Source organism: Rhododendron vialii, chromosome 4a, assembly GCF_030253575.1.
Source record: "Rhododendron vialii isolate Sample 1 chromosome 4a, ASM3025357v1".
Lineage (NCBI taxonomy): Eukaryota > Viridiplantae > Streptophyta > Magnoliopsida > Ericales > Ericaceae > Rhododendron > Rhododendron vialii.
In genome coordinates, this window is record NC_080560.1 from 31795902 (window position 1) to 31822774 (window position 26873).

General features: G+C 38.6%; 1 protein-coding gene and 1 pseudogene across 2 annotated transcripts; both read left to right on the forward strand.

The window, feature by feature from the left end:
- The first annotated feature begins 2080 nt into the window (after positions 1 to 2080).
- Positions 2081 to 12461, forward strand: LOC131322128 (uncharacterized; annotated as a pseudogene).
- Positions 12462 to 16098: 3637 nt separating this feature from the next.
- LOC131322129 (uncharacterized) lies at positions 16099 to 26074 on the forward strand. Of its 2 annotated transcripts, none has more exons than XM_058353312.1 (4): positions 16099 to 16403; positions 18101 to 18276; positions 24182 to 24377; positions 25565 to 26074. In XM_058353312.1, exons 1-4 carry the CDS (start codon positions 16325 to 16327, stop codon positions 25690 to 25692), a joined length of 579 nt encoding a protein of 192 aa, XP_058209295.1. In that variant the 5' UTR covers positions 16099 to 16324; the 3' UTR covers positions 25693 to 26074. The 2 variants fall into 2 exon arrangements, with proteins under 2 accessions (XP_058209295.1, XP_058209294.1); XM_058353311.1 differs by having other exon boundaries at positions 16101 to 16403; positions 25460 to 26074.
- Positions 26075 to 26873: the final 799 nt, after the last annotated feature.

A 26873-nucleotide genomic window follows, 5' to 3' on the forward strand; every position in this document is an offset into this window, starting at 1 on the left:
AGAATAGAGAAGCATAATCAAATGGAAATAGATACAAACAAAGAAACTTGAACCCATGACCTTCACCTCGCAGAAAAACAGAACACAACTTGCAAACAATGAGATTCTGTCCTTATTGGCGATCTAAATTACCTCAATACATAACAAGAAAATTCAAACCATGACAAGAATGGCAAGAAAATTGTGCTTAAAACATTTCGGTAATTGAATAATTCAACAATCAGTTAAGGATCAGCTACAAATTTTGCTTCACACTTGGTGGAGCAGTTGAACACTTACCATGTAAAAGATGGGTTAGTGTGGAATGAGCCAAAGTCTTGCGGATTTGCAGCCAATGTATCATATAAAATTGCATATGCTTTGCTTTGAAATGGGCAAGAAATGGACACTGATAAGAGCTATAAGGCAGCTTTAGGGCACTGCCCACTAGAAAAAACATCAAATTGATAACAAGGAAACGAAAACTCAAATAAAAGGAGGTAGGCACGAACAGACTCAAATAAAAATTCCGTTACCATCACTCGTTTGTCTAAAGTTTCCTGATAGGGAATAATCAATCAGCTAAGGAGTTGCAAGATAGAACAAAAAATACTTATACTAGACATGTAAGGATCAACATGGAACCAAATAACTTATTTAGAAAGTTCCCACAACTAGGCAGTTGGTCAAACAGTATATGTGGATGGAAAGAACAGAATCCCAACGAACTAGAGGACGATAGACATAATGATCATCCCCTATCAACAACAAGAATCAATGTGGAACCAGGAATAGCTAAAAAAAAATACCAAAATGCAGCAACAAAACCCCTACTGACATATTGAAATACAACTCCTCAAAAAAAGGTGATTATTACTTACAGAACTGGAACTAAATCTATTGTTTCCGAGTCCAACAATAATAAAGCATAATTTGCTCTTGCTACACTGTCTAGGGCCTTAAACCTTGTACGAAGGCATGTTTCGGGAGCAACCCATTTCCTTCTCGTTGTAAATTTCACAACTTGTGCATTATGTTATAAGTGTAATTGCAACAGGACATTAAATAGTTGCAGAAAACTGAAGACCAAGAGAATCTGGACGTAAGAACTTACTCTTGTGCACTATACCCACGGATTGTTGATTGAGCAATCGATTTACAACGGATAATTGACCAGAGTCCCTATTCAACACAATGAGGTGAGAATGTAGGTGGGTTGCAGTATTTTGCTCTATTTAACCTCAGTCTTTCAGTAAAATTGGAACCCTATATATATATATATATATATTTATAAAAATCCCCAATATTTACGAATTGAAATTGGAACTCTAGTTTAATTGATACCAGCGTTCGAGATCGAGAGAGAGATACCTTCGTCGGCATATGGCGGAGGTGGTGGTGGTTGAGACCTTCTTGAGCGTTCGAAATCGATACCAGTGATTGTGGTTCGAAGCTCGTCAGCGTACGTTGGTGGTGGTGGTTGGCGATCGTGGAGGCGTCTTCCTCGTTGGTTTCTTCGACGGTGGTGGTCGGCGGTGGTTTGGGTTGGCTGTGGTGTCCCCCTCCTCCTCGTCTTCTTCTCTTCTCTCTCTCGTAGTCGTAGGCCGACTGATTTGGGAAAAAGTAGGAGCTTTTAATTAATTAATTAATTTTTTTAGGGACACTCCAAAATCACGTCATTTTGGGGCGTGTAGTAGATGGTGCAGTGATTGATGTAATGTCCGTAGTATTTTTGCAAAATTTAGAGCATCTCCAATCCATCTTTATTCCTCCAAAATAGAGAATGAATGTGACATATTGAGAGGAAATTTTGTAATTTATTTCATTTTTTCTTCACTTTTTATACTTTTTGGGAGAATTTTTGAGGGACCCATCTTCCTTTTTAGAGTTTGAAAAAATTTTATACTCTAAAAAGGACGGTGAGTTCCTCAAAAATTCTTCCAAAAAGTACAAAAAATGAAGACAAAATAAAATAAATTACAAAATCTTTCTTCAATGTGTCCCATCCATCTTCTATTTCGAAGAAATAGAAATGGATTGTAGATGCCCTTAGAGAGCCTGAATCCAAAAACATAACGTCGGGCTCGAACCATGACCTCTCTCTCTCTCTCACAGATGAGAATGATCAAGAGATGCCAACGGCCCTAGCCCATGGCCCGGAGTTCGCAGGTTTTTGTGCTATACGCGATCTACGCCCCAATCGTACAATCGATGCCTTGACCGCTGGAACATCAAGCGTCAACATCTCTCTCTCTCTCTCTCTCTCTCTCTCTCTCTCTCTCTCTCTCCTCATCCTTACTTCCAGCAGACGCAACGCCCAACTGAAGTCTCCCGCTGCCCGACGGCTTCCTCGATCTCTCCACGACCATACATTACTCAGTGGCTCGATCGTCGAATCAATTAACCAAATCGCTATGCCGTTACGGCGCCGACTGAATTCCAGGGCTTGTCCTGTGCTGCTCTTCTCTTCGATCCTTCTGTGCTGTTTTCCAGGTACTTCCCCTTCGATATCTAGGGTTTTTGCTCTTTGTTTGTCTTATCCAAATTTGAAAACATAAATGATGCATACGAGTCCAAGTTGATTGATTGCAAGTATAACAGCATATGCTAAATTTGTCTAGTTAGGTTTTATTATTAAATGGGAGTCATGGAAGTTGATATTATTAACTTCGTTTATAGGAAATGCCAACTACACCCCGCTGGGTGGAGGTTAAGGTTACTAAAAGCTTTGAAATACGTGAAGAGTATACACGATTATGTGGAAGGACATTTTTCCGCTCCTGAATCAAGCGTTGATGGGCGCTTTTGGATTTCTCAATTGGCGATTAGAAAAGGGTTTGTCCCAATCATGGTTGCATCTACTGGTGTTCTTTTCTATTTTTAGTTCAGGGAGTTATTAATATTCTTCGTGTAATTAAAGCTTGATTTGAAGTAACTAAGTTGATAGCTGGTTGTAGCAGGTAGTTTGCATTGTGTCGGTTCTTGCATTATACTAGAGACTGAATTTTGAGAATTTTATGTCAGTTGTTAAAGTGTGGACTTATGAATATGGAGGAGAGACAGAATTGCGTTGCGTGTGAGGGAGGTTGACATAAATGAAGCTTGGTGGATATTATTGTGTCAGTGGTTCAACTGGTTTGTGTTGGATCAAGAAGAGATTATATCCTGGATTTTGTAGAGTATACGCCATAGAGCTTTGCTTTGGATGTTCGAAGGCGAAACAGGGCCGTCAGGAATATAGAACTTTCCCATCGGGGGACAGAGAGTAACCCAGTTCGGATGATGTTACAGTGTTACATGGTGGTTGGATTGCAACTTACCGAGAAGATTTTATTAACTCCGTTTACGAATAGTTAGAGTTCACTCTCTGTATTCTTCATTTGAAGTTCATGTCTTTATTCTAGATGTATTGATAGGCTATCTGGTTGTCTCTGATTTTTGGTATTAATGTTTGATTCATTCTGTTTGTTATAGTGAGTATGGGTGACCATACAGTAAGTAGCATATTGTATTTGTCCAATGTGCTCATTGAAGAAAGTCAGCCAGCTTTCTGGTCATTATGTTGCCCATTGAATCATCATTTCAGTACCAGAACTTTACATTTCACGTTTTTTGTCATCTTTAAATTATGAAGCCATCTACACTACTTCCCTGAGTCATTTGTTGAAGGAGTATTGAACGGTTTCAACTTAATTTCCATAACCATGTTCCTTGAGATGATTTTAGACAAAAGTTTCACCAGTTACTTTTAATAACCGTGGGTTCTGTAATTGAGACCACTTTTTCATGACAAGTTTGCCTGTTGGCAAATCTTTCTGATGTTTATCAATTTAAATGTTTTCGTTTTCGTGTCTTTTGCAGGATCCATAATGTCAGCAATGGTTACACTCAACTCCATCGAAATATTTGATACACATGCGTGGCTACCACCCAAACCAACCGTTTACTTTCAGTGTAAAGGAGAGAACAAGACATATTTGCCAGATGTGAAGAAGATTCATGTCTCTTACACTTTTAAGGGTGAAGAATCTTGGCAGGTGTGTGATTAGTTATGCCTGTCTGGTATTCCTGATATTTTATTCGTTGCCTAAAATTTGTTGGACATACAACTTGCCGACTTCTTTTCATCGTGCCACGCATTGATCATCGGGTTTGCAAGGAAGACAAGTTACAAGGCAATATAATATACTATTTTTTCTCTTTCACGAGTGAGCAACTTCTTTGTTTTCCTTTTCCTTCTTTCCTAACAAGCTTCCAGAGCAAGCATGACTGCAAACATAGATGTGATGCTGTCCATAATAGTTGCAATGGGTTGTTTGGTAATTTCAAAAGATTCGAATTTCGAAGTAATTGGTTGATGGGTATTCCATTTTTTTTTTTAATGATGTCATTTATACGTTTACTGCACAATGTTCACAGCCTCAAAATAACAGCTTTTTCTTGGTGTTTTGATTGTCCTTAACCTTATTTCGACTGTTTCCTACGTCAATTTTGGTATCAGAGCAAGGGTAGCATCATGTCTACACGATTTGGAAGGCATTTTAGAGGAAGACTAACTGAGTTCCAGCGCGATGAGATTTTTTTTAGGATTGTGGACTTGATAGTTTTGTTATCGTCTTAATTATTTGGAAAGCCGACCCGCTCAAAGGAAGGTGATAATTAATCAGGTTATGCAGTGTAAAACGGGTTTGATTGCTGATTCAAAAACACCCAAAGAACACCAAGGTTGACGAAAGTTTGCTGTCACTGCTCTTGAGGAGGGTCAAGTTAAAGCAATGAATGTAATGTTTCGTGTGTCGCTGTTATGGGAGAATTGAAGAGATCGGTTGTTGGTGTTGCATTTAATATGTGCTAGTTCATGTTCCTAGCGACCGACATTCAACATATTTTTCTTCGAGCTCTTCACTACCCATAGGTTTCAAGGTGAGCTCAGGCGTGCGCCTAGGCGCACCCCCGGCGCCTTGCATGTACCCAGGCGAGGCGACTTTAACAAGGCGCAGACTAGGCGCGAAAAGGCAACGAGGCGCAAAAAAGTGCACTTCTTTCAAAATCGATCACAGCCCAAGCGTTTTGTTGTGTAGGTTAAAATTATTACCTTGGCTGTGAGATCTCAAACTAAATAAAAGGGTTTCCTCATTCAATCTGGCTACTAATTAATCAATCATCTCAAACAAAACAAAAGGGTTACCTTGGCCAACAAGATGAAGCCCTACTACTGATTCCATTGATCGTCTCCTTAGGATGATTGAAGTCCAATTAGGATAATTACTTGCTTTAATTTTATTTTCAAATGTTGGATGCTTGTCTTTTGTTGATTTTGGAAGTTATAATTCTTCTCTATGTGAGATTGGTGACTATTAGACATTTGATGGATGTTTTTATGTATCTTTTGGATGGTATGCTTTCTAAAACACATTGGTTTAGTGCTTATTATTTGAAATATTAGTGTATGCTATTTTCCCTATTTTTTTTCCGTATAGGTGCGCCTCGCTTCAAAAAGGCTTGCGCCTCTCGCCTCGGGCCCAACAGGTCTTTGCGCCTTTCGCCCTTGACAACTATGTCACTACCTCATCATGTCAATTTAAGTAAGTTTGGAAAACCAAAAGGTCCACTGACTTCTAATTTCACATTGGAGGATTTCAAGGATTTTTCTTATACATCAACTGATTTCAGCTTTGGAAACCGAATGACAGTGTTGCTTTCTTATCTTCACCTGTGAAGAAGATACATCAACTTCCGTTTGCAGATTTTGATACAATGTTTTCAAAGGTGATTTTGGGGCTTGCCTCGATGCAAGGCACAGTAAAAATGCTTTTGGGCAGAGAACCACAAAGGTGTTTGCCCATCTGTCGAAGGCATACAAAGGCGTCGGGCGCCTTTCAAGTCTTTTTTGCCCAGATGACGGAAGAGAATGTATCAAAATTGTCGTTTCTTTTTTTCTTTTCTCATAAGTGAAGAGTGGGTTCATTATAAGTTGTTCGGGCAAAGACAAAGGTTTTCGCGTATTTGGAGACGACTTAAAGTGCTTTTTATAGTTGAATCTATTAATTTACTACGTTTTTAAGCCTCAACATGCTTTTTTGTCAATTATGTGTACTAATTTTTATTTATTTATTTTTAAAGGCACCTTTGTATGGCGCAAAGCCACAAACACTATCCCCCTATTTTTATGGTGTTTATAAGTTATTTTATTTTTGTACGTATAAAAAGTAAAAAAAAAAAAATGGCTTATGGCTTAATGCCTTGACGCTCATGCTTCGCCTCATGAGAGGTCAACAGCCTCGCCATGCGCTTTCGCATTTAAAAACTTTGTTTTGATATGAAGATATAGATCCAATTGAAAAGCTTATGGATTATCATTCTTCAACATTTTTATTGGGATTTGTCCCACATCGGTTAAATATCTCCTCCAAAACTAGTATATGAGCTTGGGCAGCCGCTCCACTCTTTGCCAATTGGTTTGGAGTTGGATGCTTTAACATGGTATCAAAGCTAGAGTTTCAGAGGCTTTTCCCCTTTGTTTGTGCCATAGTTGCACTTTATTTCATTGTGATTCGTGTGTTCCGAATCATTTGTTGACCTCTCCACGTGCGAGTCAGGGGTCACACGTGCGGGAGAGTATTGGGATTTGTCCCACATCGGTTAAATATCTCCTCCAAAACTAGTATATGAGCTTGGGCAGCCTCTCCACTCTTTGTCAATTGGTTTGGAGTGGATGCTTTAACAATTTTTTCTCTTACTAGGTTAGAGTGATGCAGTCCATAAATTAATAAACGCAATAGGTAGTTTCGTAACTTTAGAAGATTCATTGTCATGGCTTGATTGTTATTACACTGGTCGATATTTGAGGGGGCTAAGTTACATGCACTTAGATTCATTTAACCACAAGTTTCTATTCGTTCAATGCAACTGTTAGGTTCATTTCATCACATTAATGCCCTAGTATTACTCAATCTATCCTACCATTACCAGGTTCATTCATCTCATGATAGATCCATTGTTCGTAGACCTCTAGGAAATAGGCAATAGCTGTATATAGTCATTGATAGTTTCATGCGTTGTTGGAAGAGGAATGACCATTTTCATTCAACATATGTTGTGGAGTCTATAAATTAATGTAACTTCAATATTTTAGAATAACGAATGAAAGAATGAAATTTCCAAGTGCTTCAGAGCTTTCAAGATTGTGTGATGCAACAATATTCTTTGGTGTTAGGCTAAAAAGGCCCTAGGTGTGAGGCCTTGGTTCTTTTTTCCATCTACCGTCCACGTACCATGTTAAACATGCCTTCTCTAGTTCTAATCCATGACTCTTTCCCCCATTTTTTCCATGGGACATGGGAAAGTATAACAAAACAAACACACTATTGGTGCTCCATGTAAGACCTTGCTCAGTCGTTCATGTATTTCTATCTTTGCCGATCCACACTAGTATAAGGATATGAGATCATTCTGTAGGACCTTGCAGTGATTTTCTGGTCTATCTCGAAGGATTAGCGTCAATTGATAACGTTCAAAAGTACGTAGAGCTGAGTCCATTTGGTCAGTAGCTTATCACAGATGCATACTTATATTGGAATTTCTATCTTGAGGTTATGAGCAACAACTTGTCGCTAGTAGAAGAAGATGCTAATGGGTTATGATAAAGATCAACACCAAATGATCGAGGTATGGGTTTTGGTAGGCGGCTTCCATTGAATGTGCCGCATGATCAAGGCTTAGGTTTTGACACTCTTAACCAGAAATCATCGCCAGGTCCTAGAGAATTATCTTTCACATCCTTGTATGATAGGGGAAGATGGTATCATGGAGATTGCACAAGGCCTTATATGGAAAATCCTCTATCAGTAGTGTGTTTGTTTTTTTATACTTTCTCATGTCCCATGGAAGATCTGGCTTTTGCTTTTCCCATATTTTTCTAAGTTCCTTTAGAACTAGGGGCTTGTCTTTGTTCTCACTTCTCAATTGAATTGAAACCTGTATCTTTACAGTGGATTGATTCCAACAAGAAAACAAATTGCATTTGAGCGCCTTCAAAGGCTATAAGCTAGATGAGAATGATACTTATCCAGCTTTCTTGTGACTGCAGTTGTCAAGCTCTAGTTGTGTATCTCATGGGAATATGATAATGCAGATATTGTGACTGCTACATCAAAAATTATGGTGCACTGCTATGTTTAACATGGTACGTGGATGGTAGATAGAGAAAAGAACCTAGCTTCACACCTATAAAATCTTAGGCATCACAAACAGGACCTCTTTAGCATCACACTGAAGAATATGATTGCATCACACGACTTTGAAAGCTCTTGGAAATCCTCTTTCATTCATTATTCCAAAATATTGAAGTTACATCAATTTATAGACTCCACAACATGTGTTGAATGCAAATGACCATTCCTCTTTCAAGAGGTCTAGAACAATGCATGAACCTATCAATGATTAGATACGACTATTCCTATTCCCTAGAAGTCTAGGAACAATGGATCTCTAATGAGATGAATGATCCTAGTATTGGATGGATACATTACTGCCTGGTTCGGTAGTGGGTTTGGTTTTTGGGTAATGAGTGAGGAGAGAAAATAGGGTAATAATTGGGGATAGAGGTAATGAGTGGAGAGAGATAGAGAGAGAAATGAGATTAATGATTGGATATAGGGGTAATGAGGGGAGAGAGAAATTAAAGTAATGATTGAAAATATAGGTAATGAGCGGATTTGGGTTTGGAAAAAATTTTCCAAACCCACAACAGAACAAGGGCTACAAAATTCTTGGGCGTTAATGTGATGAAATGTATCTAATAGTTGCATTCAACGAATGTATATAAGTGCAAATGAATATAACCAGTGTTCTTAAAATAGGTCTAGGTGCTAGGCTTGGATTAGTGGCCTAAGCATTGACTTAGGCGGCAGGACAATTAAGGCGGGATTAGGCGGCAACTAATCGGGTGGGTGGAATTAGGCGGCTAAGGGGGGATTAATCGCAGAATTAGGCAGTTAGACGAGATTAATCATAGAATTAAACAGCTACATGGTAATATACTATTTTTGCAAATCTAAGAGGTTAAATGTTGTGGTAATATTCTATTTGGGTGTTAGGGTGGTTTTAATATAATATATACTTAGACAACATACAATATAAAATGATTTAAATTTAAATTTAAACCTCGTTGCTGCTGCAAACGGATCAACAGTCCCCCCTCTCTCTCTCTCTCTCTCTCTCTCTCTCTGCATTGTCTCTCTCGTCTTTTCCTCTCTCTGTCGGTTTTGTTTGTATGTAGTCACTTTTTTTTTTTTTTCCATCTGTTGGGAAATAAATTGAAATTATGCATATTCAAGCCATGTTTGTTATGGAATTATGTATATGTAGCCTTTATTTCCTCTATTTGGATGTCATTTAATGTTTGTTCTTCTTATGTTGTTCTACTTACTCAAAACATGAGGGGGGGTGGCGAGAAAATTTTAAAAATAAAAAAAGGAAAAACTGACAAATCCCCAGGCAGTAGGCGCCGATTAATGAGCCTAGGCGCTAGGCGGTGCGCGGCCTTCCGATTAGCGCCTAGCGACATTTAGAACATTGAAGTTAACTTTGTAGACTCACATATCGACCAATGGAATACCCATCAACCCATGCCTTCTAATCTTTCTTAATTTACAAACTACCCATTGCATTATTATAGACTGCATCAGGATGTGAGACGCTGCGTAAGATAAGTTTGTTGAAATTTATCGGTGGGAAGGTTTTTAAAGCTTGGTTCCTCTGTTTTTGCTAGTGTTTTCTTCCTTCCTTCCAAAATTTTAATATTCTAGGAGCCAAAACTATGTGATTGGCTAAAGTCTAAATCCTGTTATGGCAGTAAATCCATATCCATCTGTGAAGAAACTATGGTTGATTTCGAACTTCTAGTTCCAGAGAATAGGCAACGGTTTCTCCACATACGATTTTACTATTAATGTTGTTGACGTGCATTTAAGTACATGTAACTAATTGAACCATGCGTTCCTTGTTCAATTGTTGGATTGGTTGACAAATTGTATGATCTATCACCTTGAAGAATGGAGATTCCTCTGAAGAAGCTAATAGCAAAACTTTGATCTTATGTTTACAGCCTTTGATGGAATTTCCAAATACAAAATGCAAGCGGTGTGGGTTCTATGAGGAAGACATCTTAAAATCAGATGAATTTGATGAGTGGGAGTTTTGCCCTTCTGATTTTACTAACCCTGATGGAAGTTATAACAAGTTCAAAGTCAAAGAATTCAATGCTACATTCTTGTGTCCTGATTGTGTGCCTCTGGGAAGCGGTGAGTGTTTTTGTAACCTCGCTTGTCTTGGCATGTTTCATTTGGTCTTGACTTTTACGTTCTGAGGTTGCCTTGGAGAATTAATGTTTAGTAGAGGAAAAGCAAGACTATTACCGATGTCTAGGGCTGTAAGCGAACTAAGCCGTTCACAAGTTTGGATCGGCTCGGCTTGGTAATTGCTCGTCTTGACTCGAGGTGTTCGCGAACGAGCTCAAGCCAGTTTTATAGCCTGTTTGACAAACGAGCCGAGCTCGAGCTCAAACCGGCTCGCGAGCCGGCGTATATATGTGTATATTCTAGGGTTTTCCATTTTTTTCCACTTTGCACTGTCCCCAAGGAAGAGACTGGAGAGAGAGCCAAAGGGAGGCGAGTCTACCCCAAAGCCGTTGCCTCACTCTCAAGCCGTCACCTACCCCAAAGTCGCTGGTGCCGGTCTCCAGTCTCACTCTCCGGCCACCTCCTATTGCCTTCAAAGCCATCGAATCTGAGCCTGCAAACCACTGTGACGTCGTCGTATTCGCCGTCGCTGTCGTCGGGTTTCAATCAGTGCGTTTGAAAGGGATTTCAATTGGTTGGTTTGAAGTTCAATCGGTGGGTTTGAAACGGATTTCTTGATTTCAATTTTTGTTATGCATGGATGTGTTTGAAAGGGATTTCGCTTCTTGATTTCGATTTCTGTTGTGTATGGGCATGAAAGGATTTCTTGATTGATGGTTTTGATTTTTGTGTATGGATATGGATGTGTATGTGTGTGTGGTAGTCTTTTGACGAATTCGAGCTCGAGCTTTGTACATACTTGGTGAGCCGAGCTTGAGCCCAGATTTTTTAGCTCAATTTGAGCTCAATACAAACCAATTTTTACCGAGCCAAGCTCGAACATACCAATTCTTGGCTTGACTCGGCTCGTATACACCCCTACCAATGTCTAAACTTAACAAAAATGAAAAAAGAGAAAGAAACTACTATGATGATCTTAGTACCTTACTGTGTCAAGTTAGGATTTCCTATTCAAACCACTACTTTCAGTTATTCTGTCCATGAGATCTGCAAGCAAAGGATTTCCGTAGTTGTATTAGTAAGTTTGGATTTGCGATATTAAGTCGTTCAACGAATGTTGGTAGGATGATTTGGCATCTTAGTGTTCCAGAATGTAAGGATAACCAAATTCTCAACGTTTCCACAGGTGGTGTGGTGGGACTTGAGCCCTAGGGCCCAGAATTGGTCCAATAGTTTTATGGTTGAATCACGACACTCTTAACACTATTTCCGTCTCAGATGGTCCTGTTTGTAGTTATTAGGGAGACTGACAATTAATCCTGTGGAGGCATGAGGATTCCTTCAGTAGGTTTTGTTTGACAAATTTTAGGTTCCAACAAAAGTCAATGTTCAATGTTTTTACTCTCACCATGCATGATTTTTCATCCTAGATAAGAAAAACATCTACCTATAACGACTTGCAACTATGTGCTGATAAATAAATAATGGGGAACATACCTAAGGATCATTACGGGTTCTATTTCTGTTGTCATGCTCTTAGCTAGTGCTTTTGATGATCCTTTTTGCAGGCATTTTCCCATTTGTGCGTTCATGTCTCCCTGCACTTGTTTATGAATTGTCATTCATGTTTCTGTAGATTCTAATCATGCCTCTGGTGCACATAATGGAGGCAAGGGAATAATGCACTTGGCCACAGCACATAATGGAGGCAAGGAGATGCACTTGGCTGTGGTAATTTTAATCAGCGCCTTGGTTTCAACTGCCTTTACTCTTGGACTAGTTGCTTCATACATGTACTGGCAAAAGAGAAAGAGGGAACAGGGGAAGGGCCGGTTTCGCAAAACATTTTGAAGAAGGTGATGACATTGAGGATGAGTTGGGTCTTGGGCATCTTAAACCTCTGTGACGAAGGACAAGATCTAAAGTGTTTTCACGTATGGTAAAGTGTATTTTTTTGAAATAACTTGGTTGAGGAAACTTTAATTTTGCACCACTTGGTTTGGCATGTTTCTTTTAGTCAGTAGTATTGATGTCCATACGTAGGTTAAGTCAAATATGTTTATTTTATTAGTTTTTTATTCTTCCTTTCTTCGTTTCTTTTTTCATTTTTCGTGGTTGGCAAGATAATATTAATTCCTAATTGGGTGGGTGTGAGCTTATATGTTTGTAGGTTAAGTTAAATATGTTTATTTTATTAGTCTTTTATTCTTCCTTTCTTAGTTTCTTTTTTGTTTTGTTTTCGTGGTTGTGAGAATATTTGCAAAACTAAAATAACTCTTCTACAACCACAGATACACAAACACAATACATGTTCAGATCCTCACCCAATATTTCTCTCTCAACATCTTTTGAAGGTCTTGTCTAGGTTGTCTGTCGTTAATGAGCCCATCAAACAGAAAGTTTTTGCCATGCTCCCCAAACCACTTGGGAGCATGATGCTCTCGTTGACTATGGACCCTTAAATTGAAAAATACGTAAATCACTATTAGATCAAAATCATTTACAAAAAGTAAAGATAGATTTGCTAAAAATGGGATGATTTAATTATTTTTCTGCGAAAAAATCGCAATATTATTTACCACGAAAACAAGGTTTACATAACATTTGTTGGAAAAGGGATTCGTTTATCACTGGAAATTCGCTACAAAACCAAAAAGTAAACAAGATTAGAAACTTTTTGGACTAAATTTAGGTGTCTCCGAAAATTGACAATCGAGGCTAGTATTTTTTATGGAGAATACTATATTCTTAAAGCAAATTCGTCTCCTACACATCTCTTGAACGTTTGCCTCCTAGGATTATCCGATTTTCGACGAACGGAAGTAGCACTCCAATCTGTTCGACAAGCGAACGCAAACTTGTGTAGTACTCTCTCTCAGACTCAATATGAATGCAATGTATATGCTCTGTAATTTCCGGTATCCAAAAAGGAAGCAAATGAGCCCTATTTATAGTGCATATGGTGACCTTTCATAGAAGGGAGGTGACTGATTGGAGACACCCAATCAATTTGGATACAATGGTTAACGGTGAACGGATGTGAAAAAGAGACACACCACTTCGGCAACCCACCAGGTAATGCCAAGCAATTACCATGAAAAGTTACACCCATTGGGAAAATCACTTTACCGTTAGAAATAATAAGTCTTACACTTAAAATTCCAAACAGTTTCCGTAACAAGAATTCATGTTTAATGGGTCCAACATTAAACTATAAACCCATGTATTCTTTTGTTTCCCCACCAACGTGAATTTGAGGTCTACCCATACTTCAACCAAACATCATGTGATTGTTCCGGAGTTAATTCTTATTCACTCCCAAATGGTTTTAATTTAATTAAAAATAAAAACCATTTTATCCAACATCATTTACTAAGGCAATACTTACACTAAGTTATATATGGCTACACTTATTACAAGGTATCTACATTTAGTACTGATATGTTTTGACAATCAATGATAGATCAACTGATACAATTCAATGGTTGGGAACAATTGGGAGCATCATGTTCCCAAAGTGCTTGGGAACATCATAGCTCAAATGGAGACACATCTGTTCAATTAATGGTTTTGTTGGCTGAGAAATTGTCCGTTTTGTTAGATATTGGCATAACAATTTTTCTTATAACGAGTACAGCTCTTTGGAATTGGAAGGATGTATTTTTTATCAAAAGGATTAGTGAGAGGGAGGATCCCGTCTAGTTTTGCTTCCAATCCGTTCGGTCCAATTTTGGACCATTTCTTGCCAATCTTCGATTTGGGTATCGGGTGGACACATGATTATTCTTAGATTTAAGAATTTTTTGTTCTTAGATTTAGGGATATAATGTCATCATCCCTTTTCGTGTAATCTTCGTAACAATTTCAAAGATTATATAATTTATTTGCCGTTGAAAAACAAAAAAAGCCTATTGAGTATATGGGGCTCACTTCTTTCTTGGAATTGAGGCTACAGAGAGAAGGCTTGAGCTTGAACCAGAGTGTGCTGCTACCCACCTGCAGTTGGTGAACTTCTATGCCAGTTTTGATTGCTGGGATCAGGTAGCAAGGGTACGGAAAAATGATGAAAGATAAAGGGTTGAAAACAGATCCTGGGCATAGCTGGATTGAAATCAGGAACGAGGTGTATCGATTTGCGGCAGAAGATAGTTTAAATTTCAAATAATAAGAGATTCAGGTTATGTATGTGAAGTTGTGAACTATATCAACTAGAAGCTAGTCTTGGTTTGCATACAGAAGTATCTTACTGAAATGGACCCTGATGTTCTATTTTTCCTGACTTGATATTCTGTTCTCTGGAACACAACACAGTCTTGGAAGAGTGATTTCTTAATTAGTGCCACACACTCCCTTTTGGCTTCTCACATTGCGTTTTTGTCCTAGCATTCCCTTTCTGTCTTTGACTCTCTATACCATAGACTATATGATACGTATGTCGTGTAGGCACGCCTCCTACGCCTACCCATGCCCTTGCAGCACAAACACATATATGCCCACAAACACCCGCGATTACCCCTTTGCGATTTCGCTTGTAGTGCTGAGTTGGGTAGGAGCTGTCATGGATTTGAAAGGGCTCTTGGACTTCTTCAAGCGGGTGGCGGTGCTCACGTCTGTCACCTTATCATACTTTCAGAAGAGCAGCTGAACAGGGTTTGGAGGGGAAAAACTCATATCCCATGCCCAGGTCATTTCTGCTGTGGTAATTTTGTACACTCTAAACAAGGAATAATACATTTGCATATGAGCCGGACAACAAAATCATTTGATATTATTATTGCGGTCTTTTTTATTTTTATTTTTTTCTTCAGAATTTTATTTCATATTTGCATCAAATTTGTTGGGTTAGTCTCTGAAAAGTAAAAGATAATGATAAAAAATGTTAGAAAATTCACCAAACATTAATACTACAAATGCATATGATTTTAAAAATTAATTTTGTCCAAAAACGTTCTAATATTCCTCTTCCAGGATTCCATAGAGTTTATTCAAAAGGCATTAAGAGCATCTCCAGTCTTGACCCATTTTAAGACTCAAATTTAAAAATGGGACAAAAACCACAAAAATCTCTCTCCAATCTTTGACCCAAACCCTTCCCTATTTTTTTGTTGCCCAAATCTGAGATAACTTTTGCCTTGGCCCATTTCTCCGACGGCTAGTTAGTGAGAGAGAGAAAGAGGGAGATGTGTAAAATTTGGGTTTGATGGTTGGAGATGTGTCTACCCAAAATGAATTTTTACCCAAAATTTGACTAAAATTTGAGAAAAAATATGGGTGAAAGCTGGAGATGCTCTGAGTCGTCTCTAATCCGACTATGGGTATTGAAAATGTACAATGGTATGTGGGACCTGCTTTTGTCTCACATAATTAATCCAAATCGTTTATTAATTTTAAAATAATTGTTCAAATGACCCTTGTAAAAGATCATTGCAATTGGATATGTTTAAGTAGTTGATCCAATTTTCAATTTTTTCCGTTCAGAATCTTAAATTCTGAATGAAATTTAGAATATTCGATCAACATTTGCACATATTTAATTTAGCTAATTTTTTTTAGAGTCACTGGATTATTTTAAAATTTTAATGAACAACTTAAATTATTCGTGTGCAATTCAAAAGTGAACCTCACATGATATTATACATTTTCGGTACCCCTAACATTTTCGCATTCTTCACCGAGATATTCCGGAGAGAGAGAAATACTTATTTACAGAGCAGCTGTAAACAAACAAGCTGTTTGCAGCTGTAAACAAACAAGCTGTTTGCATCAGTAACTTTTCGCGACCGTTTAAAAGTGTTATAAACAGTGTTCGGATGTTAACGAAGTTTTGTGCTGTATGCGAACTGCGCCCCAATCGTACAATAGTTGCCTTGGAAGTTGGAACTTGGAACATAATCGTCTCTCTCTCTCTCTCTCTCTCTCTCATCCTCTGTTCAACCAGGCGAAACCCGCAACTGAAGTCTCCTGCTGCCCGACGACTTCCTCGATTTCTCCACGACCATCCATTAGTCAGTTGATCGATCGTCGAATCGATTAACCAAATCGCTATGACGTTACGGCGCCCACTGAATTCTAGGGCTTTTCCTGTGCTCCTCTTCTCTTCCATCCTTCTGAGCTGGTTTCCAGGTACTTTCCCTTCGATATCTAGGGTTTTTGTTCTTTCCTAGTCTCGTCGAAATTTGAAAACCTAAATGATGCATGCGAGTCCAAGTTGATTGCAAGTAATCCAGTATACACAATTCGTGATGTTAGGTTTTATCATTAAATGTCAGTCATAGAAGATAAGAGATTATTAAATTTGTTTATATAAAGTGCTAACTACAGCCCGCTGGTTGGAGGTTAAGGTTCGAAAAGCTTTGAAATATGTGAAGAGTGTACACGAGTCCTGGGGCTGAAAACGAGCCGACCTGCTCGTGGCTCGGCTCATTAAGACTCAGCTCGACTCGTTTAGTAATCGAGCCGAGCTCGAGTTCAAGTTCTAGGCTCTTTTACTAAACGAGCCGAGCTCAACACTTAAAAGCCCTGCTTGGATCGCAAAAGCTTGGCTCGTTTGAAGAGGCTCATTAAGGAAATTATCCAGTCTCGGCTTATTAAGGGCTCGGCTCCTTTACAAACTAGCCGAGCTCGAGTTTTCAGCACGTTTAGTAAATGAGCGGAGCACACTGTGAAGCTTGGCTCGGCTCGTTTGCAGCCCTATCACGACTATACGGAAGAACATTTTTTCGCTCTTGAAGCAAGCTTTGATTGGCGCTTTGGATTTCTCAATCGGTGATTATAATGGGTGTATCTCCATCATGGGTGAATATACTGGTGTTCTTTTCTATTTGTAGTTTGGGGAGTTATTAATATGCTTCGTGTAATTAAAGCTTGATTTGAAGCAACTAAGTTGATAGCTGGTTGTAGCAGTTAGGTTGCGTTTTGTCGGTTCTTGTGTTATACAAGAGACTTAATGTTGAGAAGTTTGTCAGTTGTTAAAGGGGGGACTTCTATGAATTTGGAGGAGAGACAGAATTGTGTTGCGTGTGAGGATGACATAAATGAAGCTTGGCGGATATTTTTCATGTCAGTGGTTCAACTGGCTTGTGCTGGATCAAGAAGAGATTATATACTGGATTTTTTAGAGTATACGCCATTGAGCATTGCTTTAGGTTTTTGAGGATTTGCTTCCTTCGTTTCATACTTGTTGATGACGAAACAGGGCTGTCAGGAATATAACATTTTCCTTTTGAGGGACAGAGAGTAACCCAGTTCGGATGATGTTACAGTGTCACATGGTGGTTAGATGGCAACTTGCCAAGAAGATTTTATGAATACCGTTTACGAATAGTTGGAGTTTAATCTCTCTATTCTTCGTTAGAAGTTCAAGTCTTTATTCTAGATGTATTGATAAGTTATATGGTTGTCTCTGATGGTTGGTATCAATGTTTAATTCATTCTGTTTGTTATAGTGAGTATGGGTGACCATCCATTAAGTAGCATATTTGTGCTTGTTGGAGAAAGCCAGTCAGTTTTCTGGTTATTATGTTGCCCATTGAATTATCATCTTAATACCCTAACTTTAGATTTCGCAATTTGGGTCATCTTTAAATTGTGAAGCTATCTAGACTACCTCCCCGAGTCATCCGTTGAAGGAGTATTGAACGTTTTCAACTTAATTTCCATATCCATGTTTCTTAAGATGATTTTAGACAAAAGTTTCACCAGTTACATTTAATAACCGTGGGTTCTGTAATTGAGACAACTTTTTCATGATAAGTTTGCTTGTTGGCAGATCTTTCTGATGTTTATCGATTTAAATGTTTCCGTTTCTGTGTCTGTTGCAGAATCCATAATGTCAGCAACCGTTACACTTGATTCCATCAAAATATTTAATTCACATGAGTGGATACCCACCAAACCAACCTTTTACTTTCAGTGTAAAGGAGAGAACGAGACATATTTGCCAGATGTGAAGGAGACTCATGTATCTTACTCTTTTAAGGGTGAAGAATCTTGGCAGGTGTGTGATTAGTTATGCCTGTTCAAGTGTCATGCTGGTATTTCTGGTGTTTTATTGGTTGCCTAAACTTTGTTGGACATACAACTTGTGGACTTCTTTTCATCGTGCCACGTGTTGATCATCTAAGCATTTGTTTGGGTTTACACAAAAGACAAGTTACAAGGCAATATATTCTACTAGTTTATCTCTTTGACGACCAAGCAACTTCTTTGTTTTCCTTCTCTTCCTTTCCTAACAAACTCCTAGAGCAAGCATGTGATGCAGTCCATAATAGTTGCAGGCCTGCATATGGATAGAGCCGCTCGAGGCTCGGCTTGATTTGAGCTCGTTCAAGCTCGACTCGTAACATAAACGAACAAACTTGAGCCCAAATCTATAGCTTGTTTCATTAACGAGCCGAGCACGAGCCAATTGGGACTCAACTCGAGTTGGCTCGTGAGCCAAGAATTTTTTTCATGTTTATTATTATTTACTAGCCTACTAGCAAAATAATATCAAAGTCCTAGGCTTTTGTCTTATTCTGCCAATGAAAGAATCAATGTTCTAATGGCGCTTGGCGCTAGTAGGGCGGAGACCCTCCTCCAAGCGCCAAGCCGCCTAGGCGGCGCTAAGCAATTCGGCTTTTTTTTTTTTAACAAACCATTATCCAATCAAACTATATTCTATGTATCCATAATGCAAGTTCAAAGTTCTACATAACCATAATGCAAAGTTTAATGTACAAACCCAAATGAAATTAAGTAGTAGCAACTAGCAAATAAGTTGAATAAGACAATAAGTAGAAATAAACGAGATCGGAGATCCCTAATGCCAAGTTCAAAGTTCATCTCCTTCCTTTTACTCTTCTCCTCCATACCCTTCCAAAACTTGATCTCCATTAGTTTAATACTATGCATTTTAGGCCGCCAAAGGCCTCCAAAGACGCCGATGACGCCGCCAAGCCCCGCCAAGGCGGCCGCCAAACACCGCCAAACCTCCCTGGGCGCCAAATCAAACGCCAAGGGGTATTGGCGTGGTGGCAGGGCACCTCTAAGCGCCTAGGCGGCCTCGGCGGCTGCCATTTAGGACACTGGAAAGAATCTGTTGTCACCATGATCCTTTTATAAAATGTGGAGGCCTTTTGCACTACAAAACTTTGGTTGTGGGACAAGAAGGATTTTCCAAAATGAACCTTTCACTCTTCCCGTTCAGTCCCACATCGGTTACTCTAGCAAATGACAAAGCTAGTTTCCACTATAAAAAGAGAGACCACCCATTCTAGCTCCTTCAACGTTTCGGTGATAGCGGGCAGGTCATTGAACCTTACAACCTCAAGCGAGCTGAGCTCGAGCTGGGCACAATATCTTCAAGCTGAGCTCGAGCCAAAGGTGTGCAGCTCGTGTCGAGCTCGAGCTGACCTAGAAATTTGCAAGCCGAGCTTTAACATTGCAAAGCTCGACTCGGCTAGGCTCGTTTGTAGCCCTAGTTGCAATAGGAAGTTTGAATAATTTCAGAAGATTCGAAGTCATGGTCGATATGTGGGTCTACTAAGTTACATGCTTAACATACATTTAATGATGTCATTTATACGGTTACTATACAATTTTCACAGCCTCAAAACAACCCCTTTTTCTTGGTGTTTTGATCGTCCTTAACCTTATTTCAATTGTGTCCATCAATTTTGGTATTAGAGCGAGGGTAGCATCATGTCTTTAGGATCTAAACCTAAAAGGCATTTTAGAGGAAGACTAACTGAGTTCCAACGTGATGAGATTCTTTTTAGGATTGTGGAACACTTGATAGTTTTGTTATCGGCTTAGTTCTTTGGAAAGCCGGCCAACTCAAAGGAAGGTGATAATTGATCAGATTACGCATGTAAAATGGGTTTGATTGATAATAAAATTATTTAAAAACACATAAAAAATAAGGAGATGGTCTGACTCTTTTGATACGTTCACCTTTGTCATCTAGGCAAAAAAGACGTGAAAGGCATATATGCCTTTGATATGTGCGAACGCCTCCGCATGCCGTTGAGGCTTTGACAAATGGGTGAATGCCTTTTTGGTTCTCTGCCCAAAAGTGTTTTTACTACGCCTTGCCTCGAGGCAAGCCCCAAAATCACCTTTGAAAACACTGGTCCATAATAAACGTAATGGGTATTTTGGTACCTTCAGTAGTTTCATAGTCATGGCTTGACAGTTATTCCATTGGTCGATGTTTGAGGCGACTAAGTTAAATGCATTTTCACTTGGGATTCATTTAACCACAAGTTTCTATTCATTTAATGCAACTATTAGGTTCATCTCATCACATTAATGCCGTACTATTATGCAATGTGTCCATCAATTACCAGGTTCATTCATCTCATGATATATCCGTTGTTCCTAGACCTCTAGGAAATAGGCAATAGCTGTATATAGTCATTGATAGAATTTCCAACGTACCGAAAAAAAAGGAAGTAGGTTCATGCATTGTTCTAGACCTTTTGGAAGATGAATGACCATTTTCATTTGTGGAGTCTATAAATTAATGTCACTTCAATATTTTAGAGCTTTCAAGATTGTGTGATGCAACAATATGCTTTGTTGTGTGAGACTAAAAAGGCCCTAGGTGAGATGCCTAAAGTTTTCTAGGTGTGAGGTCTTGGTTCTTTTTTCTATCTACCGTCCACGTACCAAGTTATACATGCCTTCCCCAGCTTTAATCCATGACTCTTTCCCCCATTTTTTTCGTTAATTACAAAATATTCCTCCGCCATAATTTTTGACCTAACAGTCATAATATCTGCATTGCCATTTTTTCATAAAATACTTAGCAAAACCTTGAATATTGCAATCACAAGTAGGCTGGATAAGTATCATTCCCACCTGGCTGATAGCCTTTGAAGGCATTCAAATGCAATTTGCTTTTTAGTTGGAATCAATCCACTATAAAATACAGATTTCAATACAGTCGCTGGTTCTAAAGGAACTTAGATAATTACGAGAAAAGCAAGGGCCATATCTTATATGGTGTATGGGGAAGTATAACAAAGCAAACACACTATGGTGGAGGGTTCTCCATATAAGACCTTTCGCAGTCCTCCATGTATTGCTATCTTCTCTGATCCACACCGGTACAAGTATATGAGATAATTCTGTACGACTCAGCAGTGATTTTCTGGTTTATCTGAAAGGATTAACATCAGCTGATAATGTTCAAAAGTATGTACAGCTAAATCCATTTGTTCAGTGGCTTATCACAGATTCAGAGTTATATTGGAATTCTATCTTGAGATTATGAACACCAGCTGGTTGCTAGCAAAAGAAGATGCTAATGGGTTTTGATAAAGATCAAACACCAAATGATCTGAGGCATGGGTTTTGATAGGTGGCTTAACTTGAATGTGCCGCATGATCAAGGCATGAGTTTTGACACCTTAACCAGAAATCATCGTCAGGTCCTAGAGTATTATCTTTCACGTCCTTGTACCGGTATGGATAGGAGAAGACATGGATGATTGTGCAAGCCTTATATGGAGAATCCTCCACAAGTAGTGTGTTTGCTTTTTATACTTCCCCATGTCCCATGGAAGATCTGGCTCTTGGTTTTTCCATAATTTTTAAAGTTCCTTTAGAACCAGGGGCTTGTCTTTGTTCTCACTTTTCAATTGTATTGAAACCTATATCTTGATAGTGGACTGATCCAAACAAAAAGGCAAATTGCATTGGATTGCCTTCGAATGCTATAAGTTGGATGAGAATGATACATATCTAGTATACTTGTGACTGCAGTGGTCAAGATCTGGTTGACTATCTCATGGGAATATGGCAATGCAGATATTGTGATTGCTAGATCAAAAATTATGATGGATTCCTATTGTGTAATTAATGTGAAAAATGAGGGAAAGAGTCATGTATTAGAGCTAGGGAAGGCATGTTTAACGTGATACGTGGACGATAGATAAAGAAAAGAACCTAGCTTCACACATTGAAAACTTTAGGCATCACACCTTGGACCTCTTGAGCTGATAAATAGGATTGCATCACACGGCCTTGAAAGCTCTAAGTTCTTGGAAAACCTCATTCATTCATTATTTCAAAATATTGAAGTTAAATTAATTTATAGACTCCACAACATGTGTTGAATGCAATGACCATTCCTCTTTCAAGAGGTCTAGAACAATGCTCGGGCCTATCAATAATTAGATATGTCTATTCCTATTCCCTAGAGGTCTAGGAATGGATGGATGCATTACATACTACTAGGGCATTAGTATGATGAAATGAATCTCGGGCATTAATGTGATGAAATACATTCAACGAATGTATCTAAGCGCAAATGAATGTAACCAATGTTATGAAAATCGGTCTAGGCAGCTGCCTAGGTTCTAGGCAGTGGTCTGCCGCCTGGACTAGGGGCTTAGGCACTGAATAAGGTGGCAGAACAATTAAGGCGGGATTAGGAGGCAACTAATCCGATGGCGGATGGGCAGAATTAGGCGGCTAAGTGAGATTAATCGGAGAATTAGGTGCTTAGGCGAGATTAATTAGAGAATTAGACGGCTAGGTGGGATTAATATTTTTTTGTGTGGCAAATCTAAGAGGTTAATTCGGGTGCTACTGTAGTTTTAATATGGCATATACTTAGACACCTTACAATATAAAATGATTTAAAATTTAAACCTCGTTGCTGTTGCAAACGGATCAACAGTCCTCTCTCTCTCATCTCTCTGCATCGTCTCTCTCGTCTTTCCCTCTGTTCTCTCTCTCTCTCTCTCTCTCTCTCTCTCTCTCTCTCTGTTCTGTTTGTATTTAGTCACTTTTTTTTTCACCTGTTATGAAATAAAGTGAAATTATGTATATATTAAAGTTATGTTTGTTTTGGAATTATGTATATGTAGGCTCTATTTCCTCTATTTGGATGCCATTTAATGTTTTGTTCTTATATTGTTCTACTTACTAAAAACTTGGAGGGGGGAGAAGAATATTTGTAAAAATAAAAAGGGAAAAACTGACTAATCCCTAGATGCCGATTAATCCCTGATTAATCAGCCTAGGCGCTAAGCGGTGCGCAGCCTCCTGACTAGCGCCTATTGACTTAGAACATTGAATTTAACTTAGTAGACTCACATATCGACCAATGGAATACCCATCAACCCATGACTTCGAATCTTTTGAAATTACCAAACTAGCCATTGCATTATTGTGGACTGCATCAAGATGTGAGACATGGCGTAAGAGAAGTTTCTTGAATTTATAGGGGGGAAGGTTTTTAAGAGATCTTCACAACATTGAGTGACTTCGTTGTTCTCCTCCATCTTTCTTCGCCAAACCCCAACATAAGCATGATTACTTACACAGACCCTATGGAATGTTTAGGCAGAAGTGCTAAAAATATGAGTGAAAACAATTTTATTTTACTTTTGTTCCTCCTTTGCTTCTATTACTGTAACAGAGAAGCTGCAAATCCTACACATTTCTTCTATGCAACTTTGTTATCTACTATGCACAACATACTCTTAAGTAATTTCCATTGGTGGGATACCTTCAAAGGTACATTTTTTATGTCATTCTTCTTTTGGTCACAATAAACAGGTTACAGCTTGGTTCCTCTATTTTTACTAGTGTTTTTCTTTTTCCTTTCAAAATTGGAATATTCTTGGAGCCAAAACTTGATTGGATAAGTCTAAATTCTGTTGCAAAGAAACTGTGATTGATTTCGAACTTCTAGTTCCAGAGAATAGGCAACAGTTTCTCTGCTTACGATTTTACTACTAATTTTGTTGACGTGTATATAATATAAGTACATGTAACTAATTGAACCATATGTTCCTTGTTTTATTGTCAGATTTGGTTGACAAATTGTATGATCTATCACCTTGACGTCTAGAATGGAGATTCCTCTAAAAGAAGCTAATAGCAAAACTTTGATTATATGTTTACAGCCTTTGACGGAATTTCCAAATACGAAATGCAAGCGGTGTGGGTTCTACGAGGAAGACATCTTAAAATCAGATGAATTTGATGAGTGGGAGTTTTGCCCTTCTGATTTTACTAACCCTGATGGAAGTTATAACAAGTTCAAAGTCGAAGAATTCAATGCTACATTCTTGTGTCCTGATTGTGTGCCTCTGGGAAGTGGTGAGTGTTTTTGTAACATTGTTTTTCTTGGCACGTTTCATTTGGTTGACTTTTACATTCGGAGGTTGCCTTGGAGAATTAATGGTTAGTAGAGGAAAAGCAAGAGTATTACCGATGTCCTAACTTAACAAGAACGAAAAAAGAGAATGAAACTACTATCTTGATTACCTTACTGTGTCAAGTTTGGATTTCCTATTCAAACTGAGAATTTCCATAGTTGTATTAGTAAGTTTGGGTGTGTGATATTAAGTGGTTAAACGAATGTTGGTAGGATGGTTTGGCATCTTAGTTTTCCAGAAAGTAAAGACAACGTTTCCACAGGTGGTTTGGTGGGACTTGAGGCTCTGCCCAAAATTGGTCCAAAAGTTTCATGATTGAATCACGACATTCTTAACATTTTATTTGTCTCAGATGGTCTTGTTTGTAAGACAAAACTATACAAACATCTACTACGGGCCAAGAGACAAGACTCCTGCAGGCCTCAACCACTTATTCGAGCGAGCTACAAACGCAAAACGCGACTGTAGTGGACACCGACCTATACCTTCAAAACTGGAACCCAGAATGAGTTCTAGGAATGTATATGAGACATGGATGTTGCTCAATGGAAGCAATAAATTTATCTAACATCTCCAATAATCATGTGTAAGTGAATAATCCATCAATAAATCGACATGAAGTCATTGATCCGGCACGAAGCCATTTAGGGTTACTTACAGTAGGTTTTGATTGACAAATTTTAGGTTCCAACAAAAGTCAATGTTCAATATTTTTACTCTCACCATACATGATTTTCATCCTAGATAAGGAAAACACTACCTCTAACAACTTGCAACCATGTGCTGATAAAAAAATGATGGGGAACTATGTAAGGATCATTTTGGGTTCCATTTATGTTTTCATGTTCTTAGCTAATGAAATCCATTTTGCTTCCTGCACCTTTGCATTTTCCCAGTTGCGCGTTCAGGTTTCTCTGCACTTTTTTTTATGGACTTAAATATGTGTTTGTGGTGTTATCTATATCACGATTGCATTATCCTGATTTCATGACATGATGCACCTTGAATTTCATGTTTCTGTAGATTCTAATCATGCCTCCGCTTCACATAATGGAGGCAAGGGAATGCATGTGGCCATAGTGATTCTAATCAGCGCCTTGGTTTCAACTGTCTTTATTCTTGGACTAGCGGCTGCATACAAGTATTGGCAAAAGAGAAAGAGGGAACAGGAACAGGCCCGGTTTCTGAAACTATTTGAAGAAGGTGATGACATTGAGGATGAGTTGGGTCTCGGGCCTCTTGATGGTGTAATTTGACATCTTGCATGATATCATTACCTCACCACTCAAAGCCAGAGCTCTGTATGGTGAGCTTTTTGACGATTAAACTCGGAGTGAGAAAAGAAACAAGAAACAGTTCGGCAGCTCTGTGTACAAATCTTTTTACTGCTCTAATGAAAGTGTTACGGGGGTGGTTTATGTTAATTTGTTTATTTGTCGTGTCTCAGTGTCGCAGTAGGTTTTAGGATTGGCAAAAGGCTAACAGCAAAAGAATGATTGTATAGAACTTGTATTTGCGGAAACAGGGAGTCCACAAATGCATGAAACTGCACCCTTTTATTTTTTATTTTTGGGTGCTGCACCCTTGTTAATATAGTAACAACACGTACATAATAAACACGTTTGGTTGAAGGTTAAACTGGGCTTAGGTCATTTGGAATATATATATTTTTACACGTGTATGGACTGTGTGCATGGATTGCTATTTGCATTCCCAAGTTACGGCAATGCAGAAATGAGTTTCCAAAGGAAACTATGTTGTACCAGGTTCAATTGAAGGAGAGAAGCTAACAAATGAAGCTAATGAACCGATGAAGTCCCAGCCACACAAGTGAAAATGAACCAATATGGTCACTTCAATGTGAAATGACTCGGAAATAAAATTTTGCTTTCAATTTAATTAGAGTTTTCTCCTCCATTTACAAATGTTTTTCTAGCTATAGTGCCATTCTCAAGTTAGCAGTTCAACTACAGGCTACGAAAGCTGTGAAATAATGGCTGCAGCATGAAAACGATAATAGCTATTTTGCCTGCACACATGCAAGTGATAGAAGTTAGCGTGAAAAGAGGCGATCACTGCAGATTATGAGCATTGTAAAAGTTGAAGGATCACTGCAGATTACGAGCATTGTAAAAGTTGAAGGCCATTTTTGCAAGCAATCCGTGGTCTTATCAGACGCAGAATTGGTTTGTTAGATCTAAGGGACAACATAAAGCGTACACTTTGTCAGAAAAAGAAACTGGTTAGAAATATAAGACATTGGAGTGCCAAGATCAGAATAAAGTCTTTCTTCAGCATAGCTTTCCAGGTTTTGCTCTAACAAGCATGGCCAGTAACCAAAGATGCTTTCACAAAGTTTCTTCTCATACCATTGTGCTTTTGATTCCACCTCTCAATCGATGGGCGATTTCTAAATGCTTTGAAAAAGAAACTGACT